At 39.0% G+C, this 16,523-nt stretch overlaps 1 protein-coding gene across 2 annotated transcripts in view; it reads left to right on the forward strand.

Moving 5' to 3' along the window:
• The window catches only part of PTN (pleiotrophin), a 97,718-nt gene that overhangs the window by 68,631 nt on the left and 12,564 nt on the right, over positions 1-16,523 (forward strand). For both annotated transcript variants that reach the window (XM_079150149.1, XM_079150148.1), the window contains exons 2-4: positions 6,515-6,630; positions 7,512-7,685; positions 9,492-9,653. In XM_079150149.1, coding sequence (XP_079006275.1) covers positions 6,516-6,630; positions 7,512-7,685; positions 9,492-9,653 — 451 coding nt within the window. In that variant the 5' untranslated portion in view covers position 6,515. The remainder of the gene's footprint in view (positions 1-6,514; positions 6,631-7,511; positions 7,686-9,491; positions 9,654-16,523) is intronic.

A 16,523-nucleotide genomic window follows, 5' to 3' on the forward strand; every position in this document is an offset into this window, starting at 1 on the left:
GAGAATAAGGACTGAACTAATAAGTCTATAAACAATGGAAGCATATTTGAATATGCTCAAATAACAGAAAAAAATATAATCCCTGACACATATTGTTCCAAAATGAGCTATGAAATGTTAAGGAAGTGATGCAAATTGCTAAAGGACATCAAATCACTATCATCAGAAAAACTCAGGGATAGGGTGGCAAAACTCAAGGATTAGAAACAAAAGTTAAACATTTTAGAAATGAAGACTAAATTAGAAGGAACACAAAATTGAGTAAACACAGTCATATTAAAAATTGAAGATGAAACAAGCAACTTTATCTTAAGTGAAAAAAATATGAAAAGGATTTGAGAGTCAATAAATGCTGAAAATAGACCAAAAATTTGGCTCATAGTTATCTGAGAATATCAACCCAAAATAAACACCACCAAGCCATATGTTAGGAAAATTTTTGCACTTTAAAGAAAAAGATGTGTGATGGCATCTCAGCAAAAATACTACTGCATTTATAAGGAGAGTGATATTAGGTTATTTTTAGACTCTTCAACAGACACATTTTATGATGAAAGAAAATGGGTAAAACATATTTTAGATCTGTAAAGGAAGAAGCTGTGAACCCAGGAGGTTACGTCCAGTAACTTAATGGATGAAAGGGCCAATCCATTATCAACATTCAATAACTCACTCGGATACTATTTCTACAATCTATTCTATGAGATTCTACTAGAGAATGAGCTTCAGACCAATAGATTGCTGTGATAGACATTGATGTAATAACTGGTGTTGGACATAAGTATACAGCTGTTTTTATAAATAAAATAATGAGAATTCAAAAAGATGACCTGGCAGGTAATGAATGAAATATGACACATATCAAACAAATGCAAAAATGAAGACTAAAAGGAAAAGGTCTATGCAAAAATAATTTAACTGCTTTTAGGATTCATAGCTGGTACTTAGTATTGATATTATGAGACTTATTTTTATAATATAGGATAAATCAAAATATTAATTTTGTGATAGTTAATTCTGGCATTTCCTCTGTCTTTTCCCAGGTCTGCCTGGGAAAAGTTGAAGATCCTTGTCCAGATTTGGTTTTGAAATATCATTTATTATCAAAACAATAAGAATCCTGGTTTGAATGGCTTATTTCAAATCTGAGGCAAGATAGAACAGGGACATCTTAGCCTACCAGACAGCAAGGACCTTATGCAAGATCGCAAAGGTTATGTCCAAAGAATGGAAGAGCCAATTTAGGAGGATCACACTGGCCAACAATGGGACAATTAGAGCTTCACTAAAGATTACAAAATGTGCTGACGTAAAACCCATAAAATATGAATATTCATCAATTTATAAGATTAAAGAGAAAGTAATTGGTTGCATTTTAATAATAATAGGGAACAAATGTGTAATCTTGAAAACTAGGTAAATCAAAGGGAAGAATCTTGCATATATCCAGCATTTCTTTACAAAATGTAAACTGCATAGTAAAATATTAGACAAATGAAAACTTTTCTTTATGGAATTATCTCACATAAAAAAATGAAAATAAAAAGGTAGGATTAGAATATCAACACCCAGTAGGCTCCATCTGTACCCGTCAGGTACCAATGGCAGCTAACATCACAGAAGAGCAAGAACAAAAGATTAGGCAGCTCCTGGTGAAAAGAAGGACAACACTTATAGTCTTGAAAAAGACACAGCACCTGAGTCTGACTAAGCCTCTGCATCCAGCTGCCAATCTGAGGCTAAATAAGAAAATGCTCAATTGCACCCCAAATTTGCAATTGTCAAAATTCAATACTATTGATTCAATGACCTAGGTTTTGTAAAAAGTAAAAAGCAAGAAATAGAAAACAATGGAGGGTCATCCTGTATGATAAAAGCAAATTAAAATACATGCTACTTTTTAAAGTTAGGTAAGTCTAGGGAAAGACACTGGGATAGAGTTCTTGATTAATGCTAGGATCTATTTACTATTTCAGTTACTTTTAGAGGGACAGGGACAGCCTTCTGACTTCACTTTTGCTATGTGACACTGCTGTGGGCCCTGCTGTTTTCAGTTCACCTTCTTCGGCATATTGTACATCTTGTGGCATCGACAAAGGCCAGAGAGACCTTTCAGCATGAAAGACCACTCCTCCATTTAATGCAGCGATATTTTTCACCAGAAAAATTTTAATGAGCAGCAACTAAACACTGGAGCTTGTCTTCAGTACTTTTACTAAAAAGAGGAGGAAGAATGTTTTCAACATGTGGAGGGATATAAAAGTATAGATGTAAAGAGAAAAAGTTTCCCATGTTTCACACAAGCTGAAGTACATGGACGTGTTTCCTAACTCAACACTGGACCTCTGGACTCAAAAGAAATACTGGGGATGTAGATCTGCAAGTTTGCATTATGCATTAAAAGTAAAGGCAGAATGAATTTGTGCCCTGGTAAAGATGAACAATCCCTTAGCTGGCCTTAACTGAATGATGTCTTTCTCTGTTTCTTTTTTGTCTTGTTTTGGTTTTGGATAATATTAGATAATGCCCAGTGGATGCTTGTTCTTTCTTTCTTTCTTTCTTTCTTTCTTTCTTTCTTTCTTTCTTTCTTTCTTTCTTTCTTTCTTTCTTTCTTTCTTTCTTTCTTTCTTTCTTTTTCTTTCTTTCTCTTTCTTCTTTCTCCTGCTTCTATTCCTCTATTCCTGCCCGTTTTTCTTCTTCTTCTTCTTCTTCTTTTATAAAAAACATTTAAGTAAGGAGGGTGTAAGGGCAAACCAATTTTGCTCAACAACTAATAATATATTTCTTAATATTTGGAATCGCCTATAAGTTATTATGACATCATTATCACAATGACCGACCTCTCTAGCAGTTATGCTACTGTTCTACACAGTATTTCCACTTTGCAGATGTCAAGAACAACTCAACTGGTTGGAATTTGCCAAGACACTTCCCCCAAATAAGTGGTGGCATTGAAGTTTTCGCCAAAACTTCTACCTTCAAATTCCATATTACTCCTTCCAAACAGCTCTCCAGGGGACAGTTCCCACCATCTCTGTCCTGGGCTTACATCAGATGTTAAAAATTCTAGACCTCATTACAATGCTTTAGAAATGGGGACTATTTTCTCCTAATCAGCTATTTCTCAGGAGAAGAGATTGACACTTAACAAATGAACACTTTCCCCTAGAGTTAGTTTCCTGAACATGAATCATTGAGTTACAGACTTCATTAAGATAACAATAATTTCCAGACACCAGCATTCTTGCATGACAATGTTCAACTCAATCGCTAACGGTATGAAATTACATCTTTCAGAGTGAGTTCAAGAAAGAAGGATATAAAAGGAGAAGGTGAGAAATAAGCAAATAAATCTCATTCTCCCACTATTCTTCCTCAAAGTGAAAAAAAAAAAAAAATGTCAGTTTGTTAAGCACAAAGTCTAAGCTACTGTGCTCACGAGGAACCCAGTTTGCTGGGGAACAAGCAGGGTTAAACTGCACACAGGGAAAGCTTTAGCCTTCACATGGTGCTAGGGACAAATGAACAATCAACTATGCAAATATCACAAGCAAGGGGAACTGTTTATCTGCACATACGCTAATTGCTCAAGTATTTACTAGAGCAGTGAAGGCACCAGCAGGCTAATTGGGTATTGTTGAGGCATATTTGATGCTTTGGATAATTTTAATAATTCCATTTCTGAACCCCTTACTCTTTTAAATAACTTGTATTCCTTTTCATCTATCCAGAAAATGTATGTTCTCAAGATACAGGCTTAAGTAGAATGAGGGGGAAAGAGGAGGAAAAGGAAGAGCAGATGCATAGAAGAAGCATTCTCCAGCCGGAAGCCCTGGCTGAACACTTTTGGCACAGGCAGCTCATTGTGAACTTGGGTTCATGTGCAGTTTTCCCTTAGAATATTTTATTTTTTATTTACTCTATTTAGTTACACATGACAGTAGAATGCACTTTGATACACCAAACATAGATGGGGTATAATTTCTCATTTCTTCTGGTTGTATATGATGTAGAATCCCATGAGTCATAGGTCATAAATGTACATAGGGTAATAATGTCTGGTCCATTTTACTATCCTTCCTACCCCCACACCCCCTCCCCTCCCTTCACTCCCCTCTACTGAAATTCACAACAGACACACTTCTTAAAATTCTGAATTGTTCTGACTTAATATCAGAAACAGGCAGAACACATTTCCCTTGGACCATCTCTCCAGCTCTCTTCCCAGTTCTGATCTCCCCTTCTTTCTACTCAATTCATTGTTCAGTTATGGTCATTCATTTAGTAGATCACTCTGGGTCTCAAAAATTCACAGGATCAGGAAATTCTTGCCAGTGTGGCTTTTTATCCTCCTTGAAATAAGTAAATGTAACTTGCTTAAGAGAAATCTTTTTGAAAATAAGAGGTTTACAATGTAAAACTAGAAATGCTGAAGCTAAATTTGTGCATGACAGTTCTTCTCTTTCACAGCTCTTGTGTGTGTGTGTGTGTGTGTGTGTGTGTGTGTGATTGTGTTATTTGTGGAAGATGGAGTTTGTTCCACTTCTGCCAAGCGACTGCAGTTTCCCGGAGGGCTCAGAGGTGCTTCTCACCTGGCTTCCTCTAATATGCTGTCAGAGTATGGTGGATCATTCCATTCCTTGCTCAGAAAGCTTCCTCAGGAGCTGTGCTTTCTCAGTGGGAATTACCAAATTCTCATAGTAATCTAATTCACAACAGACTAAACACTTCAGGTGTTTTTAGGTAATTGTTAAACATGAAGGCAAATTCATGGGGTGTTTTGGAAAGAAATACATTATAATTTAAAAGTTCTGAGCTGAAAAGTTGATTGACCCTTTAAGAAAAGTCAAATGAAAAGGTGACAAACTCTCAGATGAGAAGTTTCTCTTTGCCACAAAGTGGTTAGTCACTGAAAGAAGGCTCTCAGGCAGCCTTAGGGGAAAACTGGAAGACCTCTGCTTTGGTTCACTTTACAACTAATGATTTTAAATGATATTTGAATGCCTTAGAAAATTATCATCAGACAGATGCCCCAGGGTACTCATCTGTGTGAACTCTGACAAGACTTGGAAACCAGCAAATCTAGATAGGCTTCTTAGGTTATTCATGACCCATGGAAAGAACAGGAAGAAAACTCAAAATCAATAGGAACCTTCCTGTGTGGCCATCAATTGGGCACAATCATAAAAATTTAGCATTAGGAAAAAATGAAACATCCAATACTAATTTGTAGGACGTGATGGAGATGGTTGGTGAGTAGCTCATCAGGGTATGTGATTCAGTAAAAGGACAAAAGGACCAAAACATTAATTTTAATTCTGAAGTGAAATGTGCCTTATTCATACAATGGAATCCAAAGTCATTGAAAAATAAAAATAAGGAACAGCATATCCCATGTCCCTGAAGTAGAGGCAAATTCACCAAAAAGGGTATCATTGCATAGATACTTTTGAGTGAGAATGGAGTGGTCTCAATCTTTTAGGTATAAGAAAGGTTTTATTTGTACCAAAAAGTGTAAAAGCATCCTAAGTATTCTATTGCCACATTTGAAATAAGAAGTGCTCAAAGGGAAAGACCATAGACATTCATTCTATCATTTTCATGTGAAGTATAAAAGACCATGAACACTGCAGGTAGCGTGGGGTCACTTCAAAGCAAGTGGCTGCAGATGACGACTCAGGGAAGCCACCAGGTGGCCCTGGGGCTTGGACTAAGACTTCTTCAGGGGTGTTTTGGCAATGTGACCATATAGACACCAGGTTGCCAACAAGTGGCTTCAAGTTCTAGGGGCTCTTTCTAATGTTATCTGGGGGTTTAAATTCCTGTCAAATGTGGAGAAGACTTTCAATTATGAGTAAAAGCAATGGCGCCTCCCTGCATCCTAGGATTTAGAGGACCTTCAGCACGTGAGTTCATAGATCATGTTGGATTTTTCACAGGTGTGCTTGTTCTACTTCTGTGCTCCACTCTGTGGTCAATTAATGGGTGCAGGAATAATGATAAGATGATCGAAATGACCAGGGAAAGTGATAAAAATATCAAAGCCATTGATTATTAGCAATGCATCTAAAGTGAAGCAGTAAACATAGACTTGTATAGACAATCTTTCATCATGCTCACTCACATGAGCCCTGTGGACTACAATGCTCTGGTTGTTTCTAGGAATTGTCAGGAATTCTGAAGATGGTTGTAGCTGTTGATATTACCAAGTGATGCTATCATCAAGATTTGCTGTAGGAGTCTGCTAAAATACATGCCTTCAAAATTCTTTCACTTCTATAATTCCTGAAATTATTGGAACACTTGCATTTTATCTGTAAATATGTGGCTGATTGCAGAAGAGCATGTATTTCAGCAGAAGAAAAGATAAAGCTCTGCTTCTAATAATTGATAGACATTTTTCTGAAAGCCAACATTTTAGAAATGCAAAGTGGAACCCTTCCTTCATCAAGGGGTTTGACGAAGCCTGACTCAGGTTGACATCACCGCTTTCTCTTTCTCTCTTTATTCCTAGAATGCAGTCCCAACAGTACCAGCAGCAGCGTCGAAAATTTGCAGCTGTCTTCTTGGCATTCATTTTCATTTTGGCCGCTGTGGACACTGCTGAGGCAGGGAAGAAAGAGAAACCAGGTAAGCAGCAGGGTTACTATGGGATGCTTCGTCGATTAATATCCATCTAATCCAGTGACCTGCTTTTCTCCCCAGCTACCTGCCTTTAATCCCTTCCTCCCTTTTATTTTTCCTTTCTTTTTTTCTAATTATTTAGAGGAAGAGAGACATCCCTTATTTTCCCCCACTGTAGGTTCTGGAGTATGGTCACAGTAGGGGTCTCTGTATAGAACCTTGACTATTAATCAGGAGCTTCTGTAAAAGCAGAGATTCTTTTAATGAAGCCTAATAATGTGAGGAGATACTGTGTTAGAAAGAAACAGTTGTTAGATTAGTAATTTAGTTAGTTACCTCTCATCCCTCTCATAATGTCACACAAGGATTTTTTGTTTCAATCTTAGATTTACAAAGAAGGAAACTGAATCCCCTGTAGCACCTTCCCAGAGTCAGAGCAGGCTGTGGAGTGGGGAGTCTGCTTTTGTCTGTGTTATATCTGTTTGTCTGTTATTCCATCCATGAGACAGGAAGGAACATCCCTCTGCAGTGAAATAGCTGATCTGTCAACTGTTGGTTCTCAGAGAATGTTCCTCTTTAGGCTGAATTATTTCAGAGCATCTCATTTTTTGAATAGATATATTTACTTCTAGAAGGAGATGTCAGTAAATCACTTAGTCTCTAACACATATAGGAGTTAAACTAACAGTCTAGCTATTTCTTTAGTTTTCTTTCTCTCTCTGCTTGATTATTCATTGATTTGATCATGTGGCTGACATCTGTCACATTCCCCCTGTTAACTGTACAGAGGGGAGAGGAGAGCAGTCTCTGCAGTTAAGGCGCTCAGGATGAACTTAGTTCTATCTAGGAGGTGGACAGTGTTCTTAGTTTTGGTTCTTTATTTCCAGAAAAAAAAGTGAAGAAGTCTGACTGCGGAGAATGGCAGTGGAGTGTGTGTGTGCCCACCAGTGGGGATTGCGGGCTGGGTACCCGGGAGGGCACCCGCACTGGAGCCGAGTGCAAGCAGACCATGAAGACCCAGAGATGTAAGATCCCCTGCAACTGGAAAAAGCAATTTGGAGGTAAGTTTCTCTCGGCTGTGCTACTGATTTAACCTCTTCTGAGATAATTCTGGAGTATTTCCATTAAATGTCTTTTAGAGGTCGAGTATTATTTATGTTTAGTAGGTTTATTTTATCAGCTGCAAGATGACCAGACATCTTGCCTAACCCCAGGATTTCTCAGCTTTGGCACCAGTGAGACACTCTGGGCCAGGTAATCTCTTGTTGCAGAGCCTGTCTTGTGCAGGATAAGTCCTGTCCCAAATGGTTTCCAGTGACACTCCCATCCCCACCAGTTGAGAAAACAAACAAACAAAAAATCTCCAGATATGAATGACCAAATGCTGCCTGGGATCGGAGTCGTCCTTGGTAGAGAACCAGTCCCTTATCACTCGGGGCCTAAAACAAGCCGTTGGTCCTTCCTGATAAAGTTCGTTGAACTAACTTCTCTCTCCTTTCTTCTCTTTTCCAAGGTCCTTTATTTCCTTTCTCCAATTTTATTCACTCACTTCCTTCTTCAGTCTCCTTCTGTTACACTCAAGCCCTCTTCTATGGATTCCTCTCCTCCCTCCTCATATGTCATAAATTGACTTATTGGATCCAACAGGGGCTGGTCCAGTCAATTTTCATAGATTTTTTTTCCTCTCACTGACCAGTCAGCCTCATGCTGATTTGATCTGTAAACCAGAGGCAGATTCTCTCAACACATTCAACTTCAACCCAGTATTGAAGCCCCATGTTTTGTCTCTTGTGGCCATTGGAAGACATAATACCCCAAATGTCCTACCTGTTTGATACAGAAACACAATGTACTCTGGTCTGTTGGCCAGTTGAAGAACAAATGAATATACACCTATGTGTTTCTTTCTGTAACCTTCGAGGTACATTTTTTCCAAGTTCTGGGGACTGAACTCAGGGTCTCATACAGACTAGGCAAACACTGTACCGCTGATCTATATCCCAAGCCCTTGGAGTACATTTGTGACTGATGAGGAGCTCAATAAAGGCATATTAGGCTCTAGTTCAGATACACTGTACAACTGCACTTGAAAAGAGCTTTTTTCTTCCATGGATTTACCATGCAATCCATCAGTTTCTTGATTTATCCCAAAGAAATGAAAACTTCTGTTTCCACTAAAACACGAATTTTTACTTTTATTTGTAATAGCCAAAAACTGAAGGGAAAAAAAAAAAAAAACAAAAACACCAACAACAGATGTCCTTCAACTGGTGAATGATTAAACTAAGTGTGGTATAACCATACCACGGAAGGCACTATTCAGCAGTAACAAAAAATCAGACTATAGATACAGACAACTTAGGTGGATTTCTAGGAAATGATGCTAAGTAGAAACAAGACAATTTGAAAAGGTTGTAACTGTATAATTCCACTTATGTAACATTCTTAAGATGACAGAATTACAGAGTTGGAGAAAAGATTGGTGGCCAGGCATTTAGAAGGTAGGAAGACTATGGCTATAGACAGTGACCCACAGGGCCTCTGTTTTGGAGCTGCTCTGTGTATTCATGGCTTAGTGGTCACAGACATCTACATGAAACACAGATCTACACAGACCAGAATTTATTCTGTGGGAGGTATCCATGTCAGTTCTGTGGGGGTGCTACCAGGCTACCGTTATGCAAAATACCACCATTGGGGAAACTGGGTGAAGAATGTATGGAATTTCTTTGTCTTGATTCTAATAGCATCTTCTAATCTACAATTTTCCCAATACGAAAAATTAAAAACACAAAAGTATACCATCGTTACCAAGGCACCAAAATAGAATCTTTCAAGGATTTCTGTTTGATCTTATCCTGCTTTAGCGGAGTGCAAATACCAGTTCCAGGCCTGGGGAGAATGTGACCTGAATACTGCCTTGAAGACCAGGACTGGCAGTCTGAAGCGTGCCCTCCACAACGCTGACTGCCAGAAGACAGTCACCATCTCCAAACCCTGTGGCAAACTGACCAAGCCCAAACCTCAAGGTAGGTCCCTCTCATTCTTGAACGATTTTGATGCATTGATGGACTCAGGCACAATCTTCAAATGTGGGATCCTGAATTTTCTAGAAGGAAATCTTGGCGAGCTACCTTAAGAAAGTGATTGAAAAAGTCCCAAATACCGAGCATTGCAAATGTTCCATTCATCAGGCAGCCAGAGAGTTCAAATTGATGTCTTCTGAGTCGCTGGCTGGAGGGACAAGGAGTGTAAGTAAAACGTGTCAGTTGTCAGTGAGGCTGTTTGAAGTAAAGTCATGATAGGCGGACGTATACTCCAAACTCTAAACTGTCAGAACTAGGTCCTGACGAGAGACTTATGGAGTTCACAAGGCAAAAGATTTTAAATCAAACCTCTCCCACATTGTCTGCAATGGAGTTTTCACAGAATCCAACATGGCTGGTGTCCTTACAAGAGGGGACTCGGACACAGGCACCAGAAGGGGAATGAGCATGTGAAGACATAGGAGGAAGATGGTATCTAGCAGCCCAGGAGAGAAACTTCAGAAGAAATCAGAGCAGGCAGACTCCTGGATCCCATATTTCTAGCCTCAAGAACCACGAAAAAATAAATCTCTATTGTTTGAGCCAACAACTCTGCAGTACATTATGGAAGCCTCAGCCAACTAATGCAGTACGTCTCAGTGAGCTCTAAATTACAATACCATCTTGGATTCTACTCCTATTTGAATAATAGGAGTAATCTTCCCAAAATTCATAATGCCAGATAAATCATACAGAGAAATTCAGAATAATGACCATATGATAAATGAAAATAGGAAAGAATAAATTCCTCAGAAGCTGAGGAAGATTGGCTGGTTGGCTGATGGTGGCCAGAAATAATTCTTTATGCATGCCCAGTTCTTGGGCCCCTGATGAAGTTGTCCACACAATTGTTTACCTTCAACTTCAGGATGGTCAGGTAGGAGGCTGGACCTGTGGATGATCACTCTGGATTCAGGCTACCCTCTCCATATTATGAAAATCTCTACTTACAATAGTGTGTACTTGGAAAGCATGATCCGGGGCTGAGGTTAGTACTGTGGGAACCTGTGCCAACTCTCTAAGTATCACAAACAACCACATGGATCAAATTAAAACTGTGCATGAAGTGAAAAACCTCTCCCAATCAATGAATTCAGAGATATAATCTTCAAATTAGTTTATTTTAAACCAGCTGTTGAACCAAAATAGTCAGCATAACGATAGAACAGAAAGAAAAAAAAAAAAAAAAATGAAGGCCTCCGTGCTCCAGCATCGTGCTTCTCAATCTGAGCTGCACATTAGAATTCTCTGCGGGAATTTACAGAAATTCTAGTGCATGCACATAAACGAGAACATCTAAATCAACATCAGTTGTTTAAAAATTAAATGATCCTTAGACAGTTTCACTATGTAGTCAAGTCTGAGAGCTACTATTGTACTAGTTAAAAAAACAAAAAAACAAGCAGTGATACATGCATGTACACTGTCGTTGGGAAGGAGGGAAGGAGGAACCACAGTTCAATAAAAGGGGAGAAAAAAGTGGGAACGTGGTCAGGTGGGAATGGTGGGGCTTGGTGAATGTGGAAGATGCCGACAAGTTTAGAACGCACAGACCATGACTGAGAAGGACCCCTAAGGGTATAAGTAAATACATTAAACAAAGTCTTCTTTTAATTGAACTGGTGGATAGTCCAACTTCTTATCTTTTCCACCCAGCAATATTTCATGAAGGTTAAAAGTTTGTTTCTGGCTTTCAGCTTGAATAATAGTGGAAAAAGTCTTTCAAGGATGGTAGACATTCTGTAATGTTCATAAATAGTAATGAACTACATTATGTAATTAATTGAAAATGGATTAGCCTGAGTGAATGCCATGTTTCAAACTACCAGTTTTGCATTTTCTAGGTCATTAAAATGTAATTTTCCCTCTGTGCATAATGTGCTTTTGTTAAAACTAACCATTCTTTTCCCTCTCAACAGTGGAGGGTTTTTATGAATGCCATTTTTGGCACTAGACACTCTGCACAAAGAATAATCTTATTGTAGGAGTTGAGCCAGGGAGATGTGGCAGATAGCAGATTTTCTTAATGGGAAAAACTCACACATTCCATGACGTCTTTTTCATGGTTTAAATACAACGTAACACCAGGCGCAGTGGCCCACGTGGATGAGGATTAAAAGTTCAAAGCCAGGTTCAACAACTCAGAGAGGCCCTAACAAGTGAGAGAGACCCTGTCTCTAAATAAAATATAGAAAAGGGCCGGCAATGTGGCTCAGCACTCCTGGGTTCAATCCCTAGTACCAAAAGTTAATTAATTAGTTACTTAGTTAATTAATACTATGCAACAGGTAGCATGTATGAGTGTATATGCTTCTATACTGTTCTTCTCAAATAACCCTGGACAGATTATTTGAACCCATAACCTTAAGAGCTCATTTCTTTCTGCTCAGTGGAAAAGCAAATCATTCTAAAATGGAATCTATAATAGCATCCTTTCTCTGTTTTTACTCCTGTGCTTTGCTCTAAGTATTTTGCATATATTATCTCATAAAGTGCCATATATTCTTACAGGTAAATGTTGTTATAAGACACACTGAGCAACAGTGGTTAATTTATTTACCCAGAAGTACATCTGTAATAAATGACAGAGCCAAGGTTTGGCCAGCTTTAATCTTGTGTTCTCTTTTGTACCATTCTGATATCTTTTAAGTCTTATGTGAGTATGGGTTTTGTTTTCCTTTGAAGTAGAAGGTTCATTTTGTAAAGCCCAAGAGGAGTGTGCCAAATGGAAGAAGATATTTTCTGCAATATTATTTTTAAGACAATTCTGGAAGACTTCCAGCAGAACACGTTTCAGGAGAGTAGGAACATGGCCTGTTTGTTCTCTACCGTATTCCTTGTGCCTTTTAAAAGGTAGCACATAGTAGGTAATGAACATATATTTATGCAATAAATGAATGCTAAGAAAAAAGGTCTTGCACATGAAATCCACCAAAGCCCAGTGGAAATGCCCAATAGTCCTTCACCTAAACTTTTCCCCAAGTGGTAAAAATATAATTGACTTTCTTCATTCAGGAAAGAATAAATCAACAATGCTTTCTCTGATTTTAAATCCGTGCAGGAAGAGGAGAAAGACAAGTAGGAATGCACTAATTTTAAGTGGGTACTGTGATAGGAGCTCCTCATCATTTTATTTAGACCCCACAGCAACTCTGTGCAGCCAGTTTTATTTACCCTGCCTTCTATGAGAAAGCACAGGCTCAGGGAGGTTCAAAAACTGGCCTGAGGTTTCACAGCTTGTAAGTTCTGGAACCAGGATTCAAATCCAGAGCCAACTGACATCAAAGACCATCTACTTTTTCAAATTGCACCGTGCTTTCTCTTAGTGTCATAAACCATGAAACTCTGGTCATATTAGATGATTTTTCCATCTAGAATCATTAAATGGTAGAACTTCTGGGGAATTTCCCTATCTGTTCTAATGCTCATGTGTTGAATGACAGAAAATCAATTAATCAGCCATATCTGTCCTATTGTCTAGTGGCAGAAGCAGTTTCAGATTTTTTGTTCTTGCTTGATATCTTTTTTTTTTTTTTTCATTTTTCCAAACAGGAATTATTGAAATTGACATAGCAGACTTTCAAAAATAAAATACATAGGATATCATGGTCTTCAGAAAAAAAAAATAAGCTTAATTATGTCATAAAATTTAATTAATGAGCACATAGACAACAAATGCTTTTCCTCTCATCATTATCCTTCTCATAAAACCCATGATCAGGCTCAGTTTTACTTGTCTTGCTTTCATTTTGTTTTGTTTTGTTTTGGAGAATGCCTAAAATGTACCTCTTATAGTTTCTTACCTCTTTTGTTTTGGGAAATAGCACTGGATTAATATAAAAACTGCTTGATTTCTACTATGAAAAACATACTCTTAAATTTTAGAATGGAACATAAAGATGTCAGTAAGGCCATGACTACTCAAGAGTAAATTGAGAAACCAGGAGAGACCCATCTGTCATGGAACCATGGCCCTATAACCAGTACCCATCTGCATGTGGTGTAGACCCAAAAGCAGGCATTAGTCACCGGAGTACAGAGTGAAGCTGGGGCTGGGGCTGGGGCACTGGCTGGGGCTTGTATGGGAGGATTCAATGAGCTGAGAATATCCTGGGGCCGCAGATGATATTGCCTTAGGATCATCTTGGAATGTTATAGGGTCTTGGATTATTGCTCACATGGCAGTTGCTTGTCACTACTTTTAAAATAAGACGCACAAATAAAAGATATTGTGAAATTCCTGTTGGTCCTTACAAGTTAGCAAGGCGGTCATGGTGGCCTCTGGACTTGCTGGCAGAAGGACATTCTCAAATGGTTCCTGGGACAGGCAGAGGTAGGAACACCCAGGTGGATGTCTGGGTGGTTCAGGAATGAGTGTTAATTCCTCGTGCTGTCTCTAACAATCCACACTCTGCTGCAACCAGATCCTTGTAGAATGTACCTGCTCATGACAAACCCAACTCCTTTTATTTCTTCCCAGTGATTTCTAAAAGTTTTGCCGCTGTGACACTCTTTTGGATAAGTGCCTAGCCTTCCCTCAGGTTTGACGATTCATCTTTAAAGATCAAAAGAACGGCAACTATTTAAGTGCAAGCCTCTTCTGTGTGCAGGACTCAGTTTTTGGCAGCTGATGATTAAATGGGAAAAGAGGGTCAGCAAAGTGATATTCCCGGCATTCTCAATTCTCTGTCTGCTAAATAGATGTTTTTATTAGCTCATTTATGGATAAAAGAAGTTCCCCAACATTTCTGTTTTCTGGGCCTGACACCCCTCAGGAATGAGCATAGCAACACTGTGAAGATGGGCTTTGCTAGGCTGAGGGACTCTGAGCTGGGCGGAGAGAGGCAGAGGGGCAGAATCCCGCCGTAGGCTAGCCCAGGGCTTGCTCCTCCCCAACCAGAACCACTGATGGGCTGAGGAATGGGGACAGTGATGCTGCCTATTGCCCTTGAATTTGACCTGAAGAGGCAGCATGGGATACTTTGTGGGAATTCTACTGTTCTTTATCAGAGGAAAAACTCTATTTGGTCTCAAGATTTTCTTTTTCTTATTCTGTTTGTGGACACATCTTTCAACATCTATATTTTTCATCCTATGATATTGTACTTGAAGTGAGAAGTTCTGATTTTGTTCTTTTCTTATTAGAATGATATGTTTTGTCTTCTGTAAATTGGCGTTGACCATGAATACCTCGTAGCATTATCATTAAGATAAAATGAAGGACTGTAGTTAAAAATTCTTGGTAAGTGTGCAGTAGTTTTGAGACTATTTCCTTTTTTCCAAAAGACTTTCTTGAGGTAGGTGTTTCAGCAGTTTTTTAGGCAAAAGAAGAATCATGATGACTGCAATAGTTAATAATTATTGAGTGTCTGCTATGCTTATAGTTTAGGACATTGTTAATATGCAATGTGACTGAATTTTCACAAAACTCTAAAGAGTTATCATTATCATCTTCAGTTTTACACATGAGGAAACAGGATTTAGAGAAGTTAAATACCTAGCATAAGGTTACAGAGCATACAAGCAAGGCAGTCTGATGCTGTATCCCCTGCCTTATGCAAAGCGCTTTCCCTGTTTCTATTCAATACAGGTATCCAAGTTTCTCATGTAACATAATGCGACATACTGCCCATGAGTCATCTTGACTGGTCTCTTGCCTGGCCCATGGGCCAGATATCGCTAGTATACTCTGCCCCAGCCAAGCCAGACTGGCAGACCACAGAAATGGTGGAAAGGATTGTGGCATCTGATGCATCTATTCTCTGCATCTGTAACTGTTTTCCTTCTTCTATCATTCATTCTATAAAATCTAGCTCATTCAGGGGCGTGGAAATGGGTCACTGGGGGTGTGAGTAGACGATAGATGCATTATTCATACCTCGAGTGGTTGCTGTAGGATAGAGTTAGCACCAGGGGAAAATAAGGACTTTAATGGACTTACAAGTACAGCAGAAGAGATAGAAAGAGACATTCCAGAGTTTCACACCAAGTATCAAATGCTGTGAAAAGGAAACCTAGTTCTTTGGCACTGTTCTAATTCATTCAGTTATTTATAAAAATCTATTACAAGCCTACGATGGGGTGAAGAGTATGTTAAGTGCTGGTGAAAATAAATTCCCTTCCCTTTTATTGCTATGTTCTAATGGAGGTGGAGGGAAAGTGGAAACATAAGGAAATAATAATTAAGGTTATAACTAACTATTGGAATAAGGGACCTTAAAAACCAAATTGACCCAAGAAATAGAGTGACTAACTGGGAAAAGTCTTTTTCAAAAGGTAACTTTTTGAACTTGGTCTTGATAGAGAAGGGGCTAACCAAATTAGTGCTGTGAATGAAACAAGGTGAAGTTCAAAGTCCCTGAGGCCAAGGACTGGAAAAGAGATCACTGTAGTCTCTGAGAAGGACCCTCCGAGAAGGCGATCACTGTGCTGTGGGAGGGCACATCCGCCTGACCTCACGTGGAAATTCCTTGCGAGTCAGGTCTTAGTCACCTTTGTAAATTACTGCATCTCAGAGGCCGTGGTCCATGGAAGGAACTCCATTAAGTGTCCTGACTTACAGGGATGAACAAATGATGTGTCTGGCTACATTGTCCTGATCTGGCTCACTAGGACACCTCATTCATTCCCTGGCATCAAATTTGTGCCGATAAATTACTGTGGACACATAAGGAACTCACCTGCAAGAGTAGCTATCTCGGTGCTTCCCATCCATCCTCAGTGAAGGGTTATTGGTCCTAATTGCCAGGGCAGATGTGAGAAGTAGAGAAGTAGCACCTATAAATATAAGTAGGGTTTGCTTCGTACTGTGTG

Source organism: Sciurus vulgaris, assembly GCF_902686455.1.
Source record: "Sciurus vulgaris genome assembly, chromosome: 8".
In the NCBI taxonomy this organism is placed as follows: domain Eukaryota; kingdom Metazoa; phylum Chordata; class Mammalia; order Rodentia; family Sciuridae; genus Sciurus; species Sciurus vulgaris.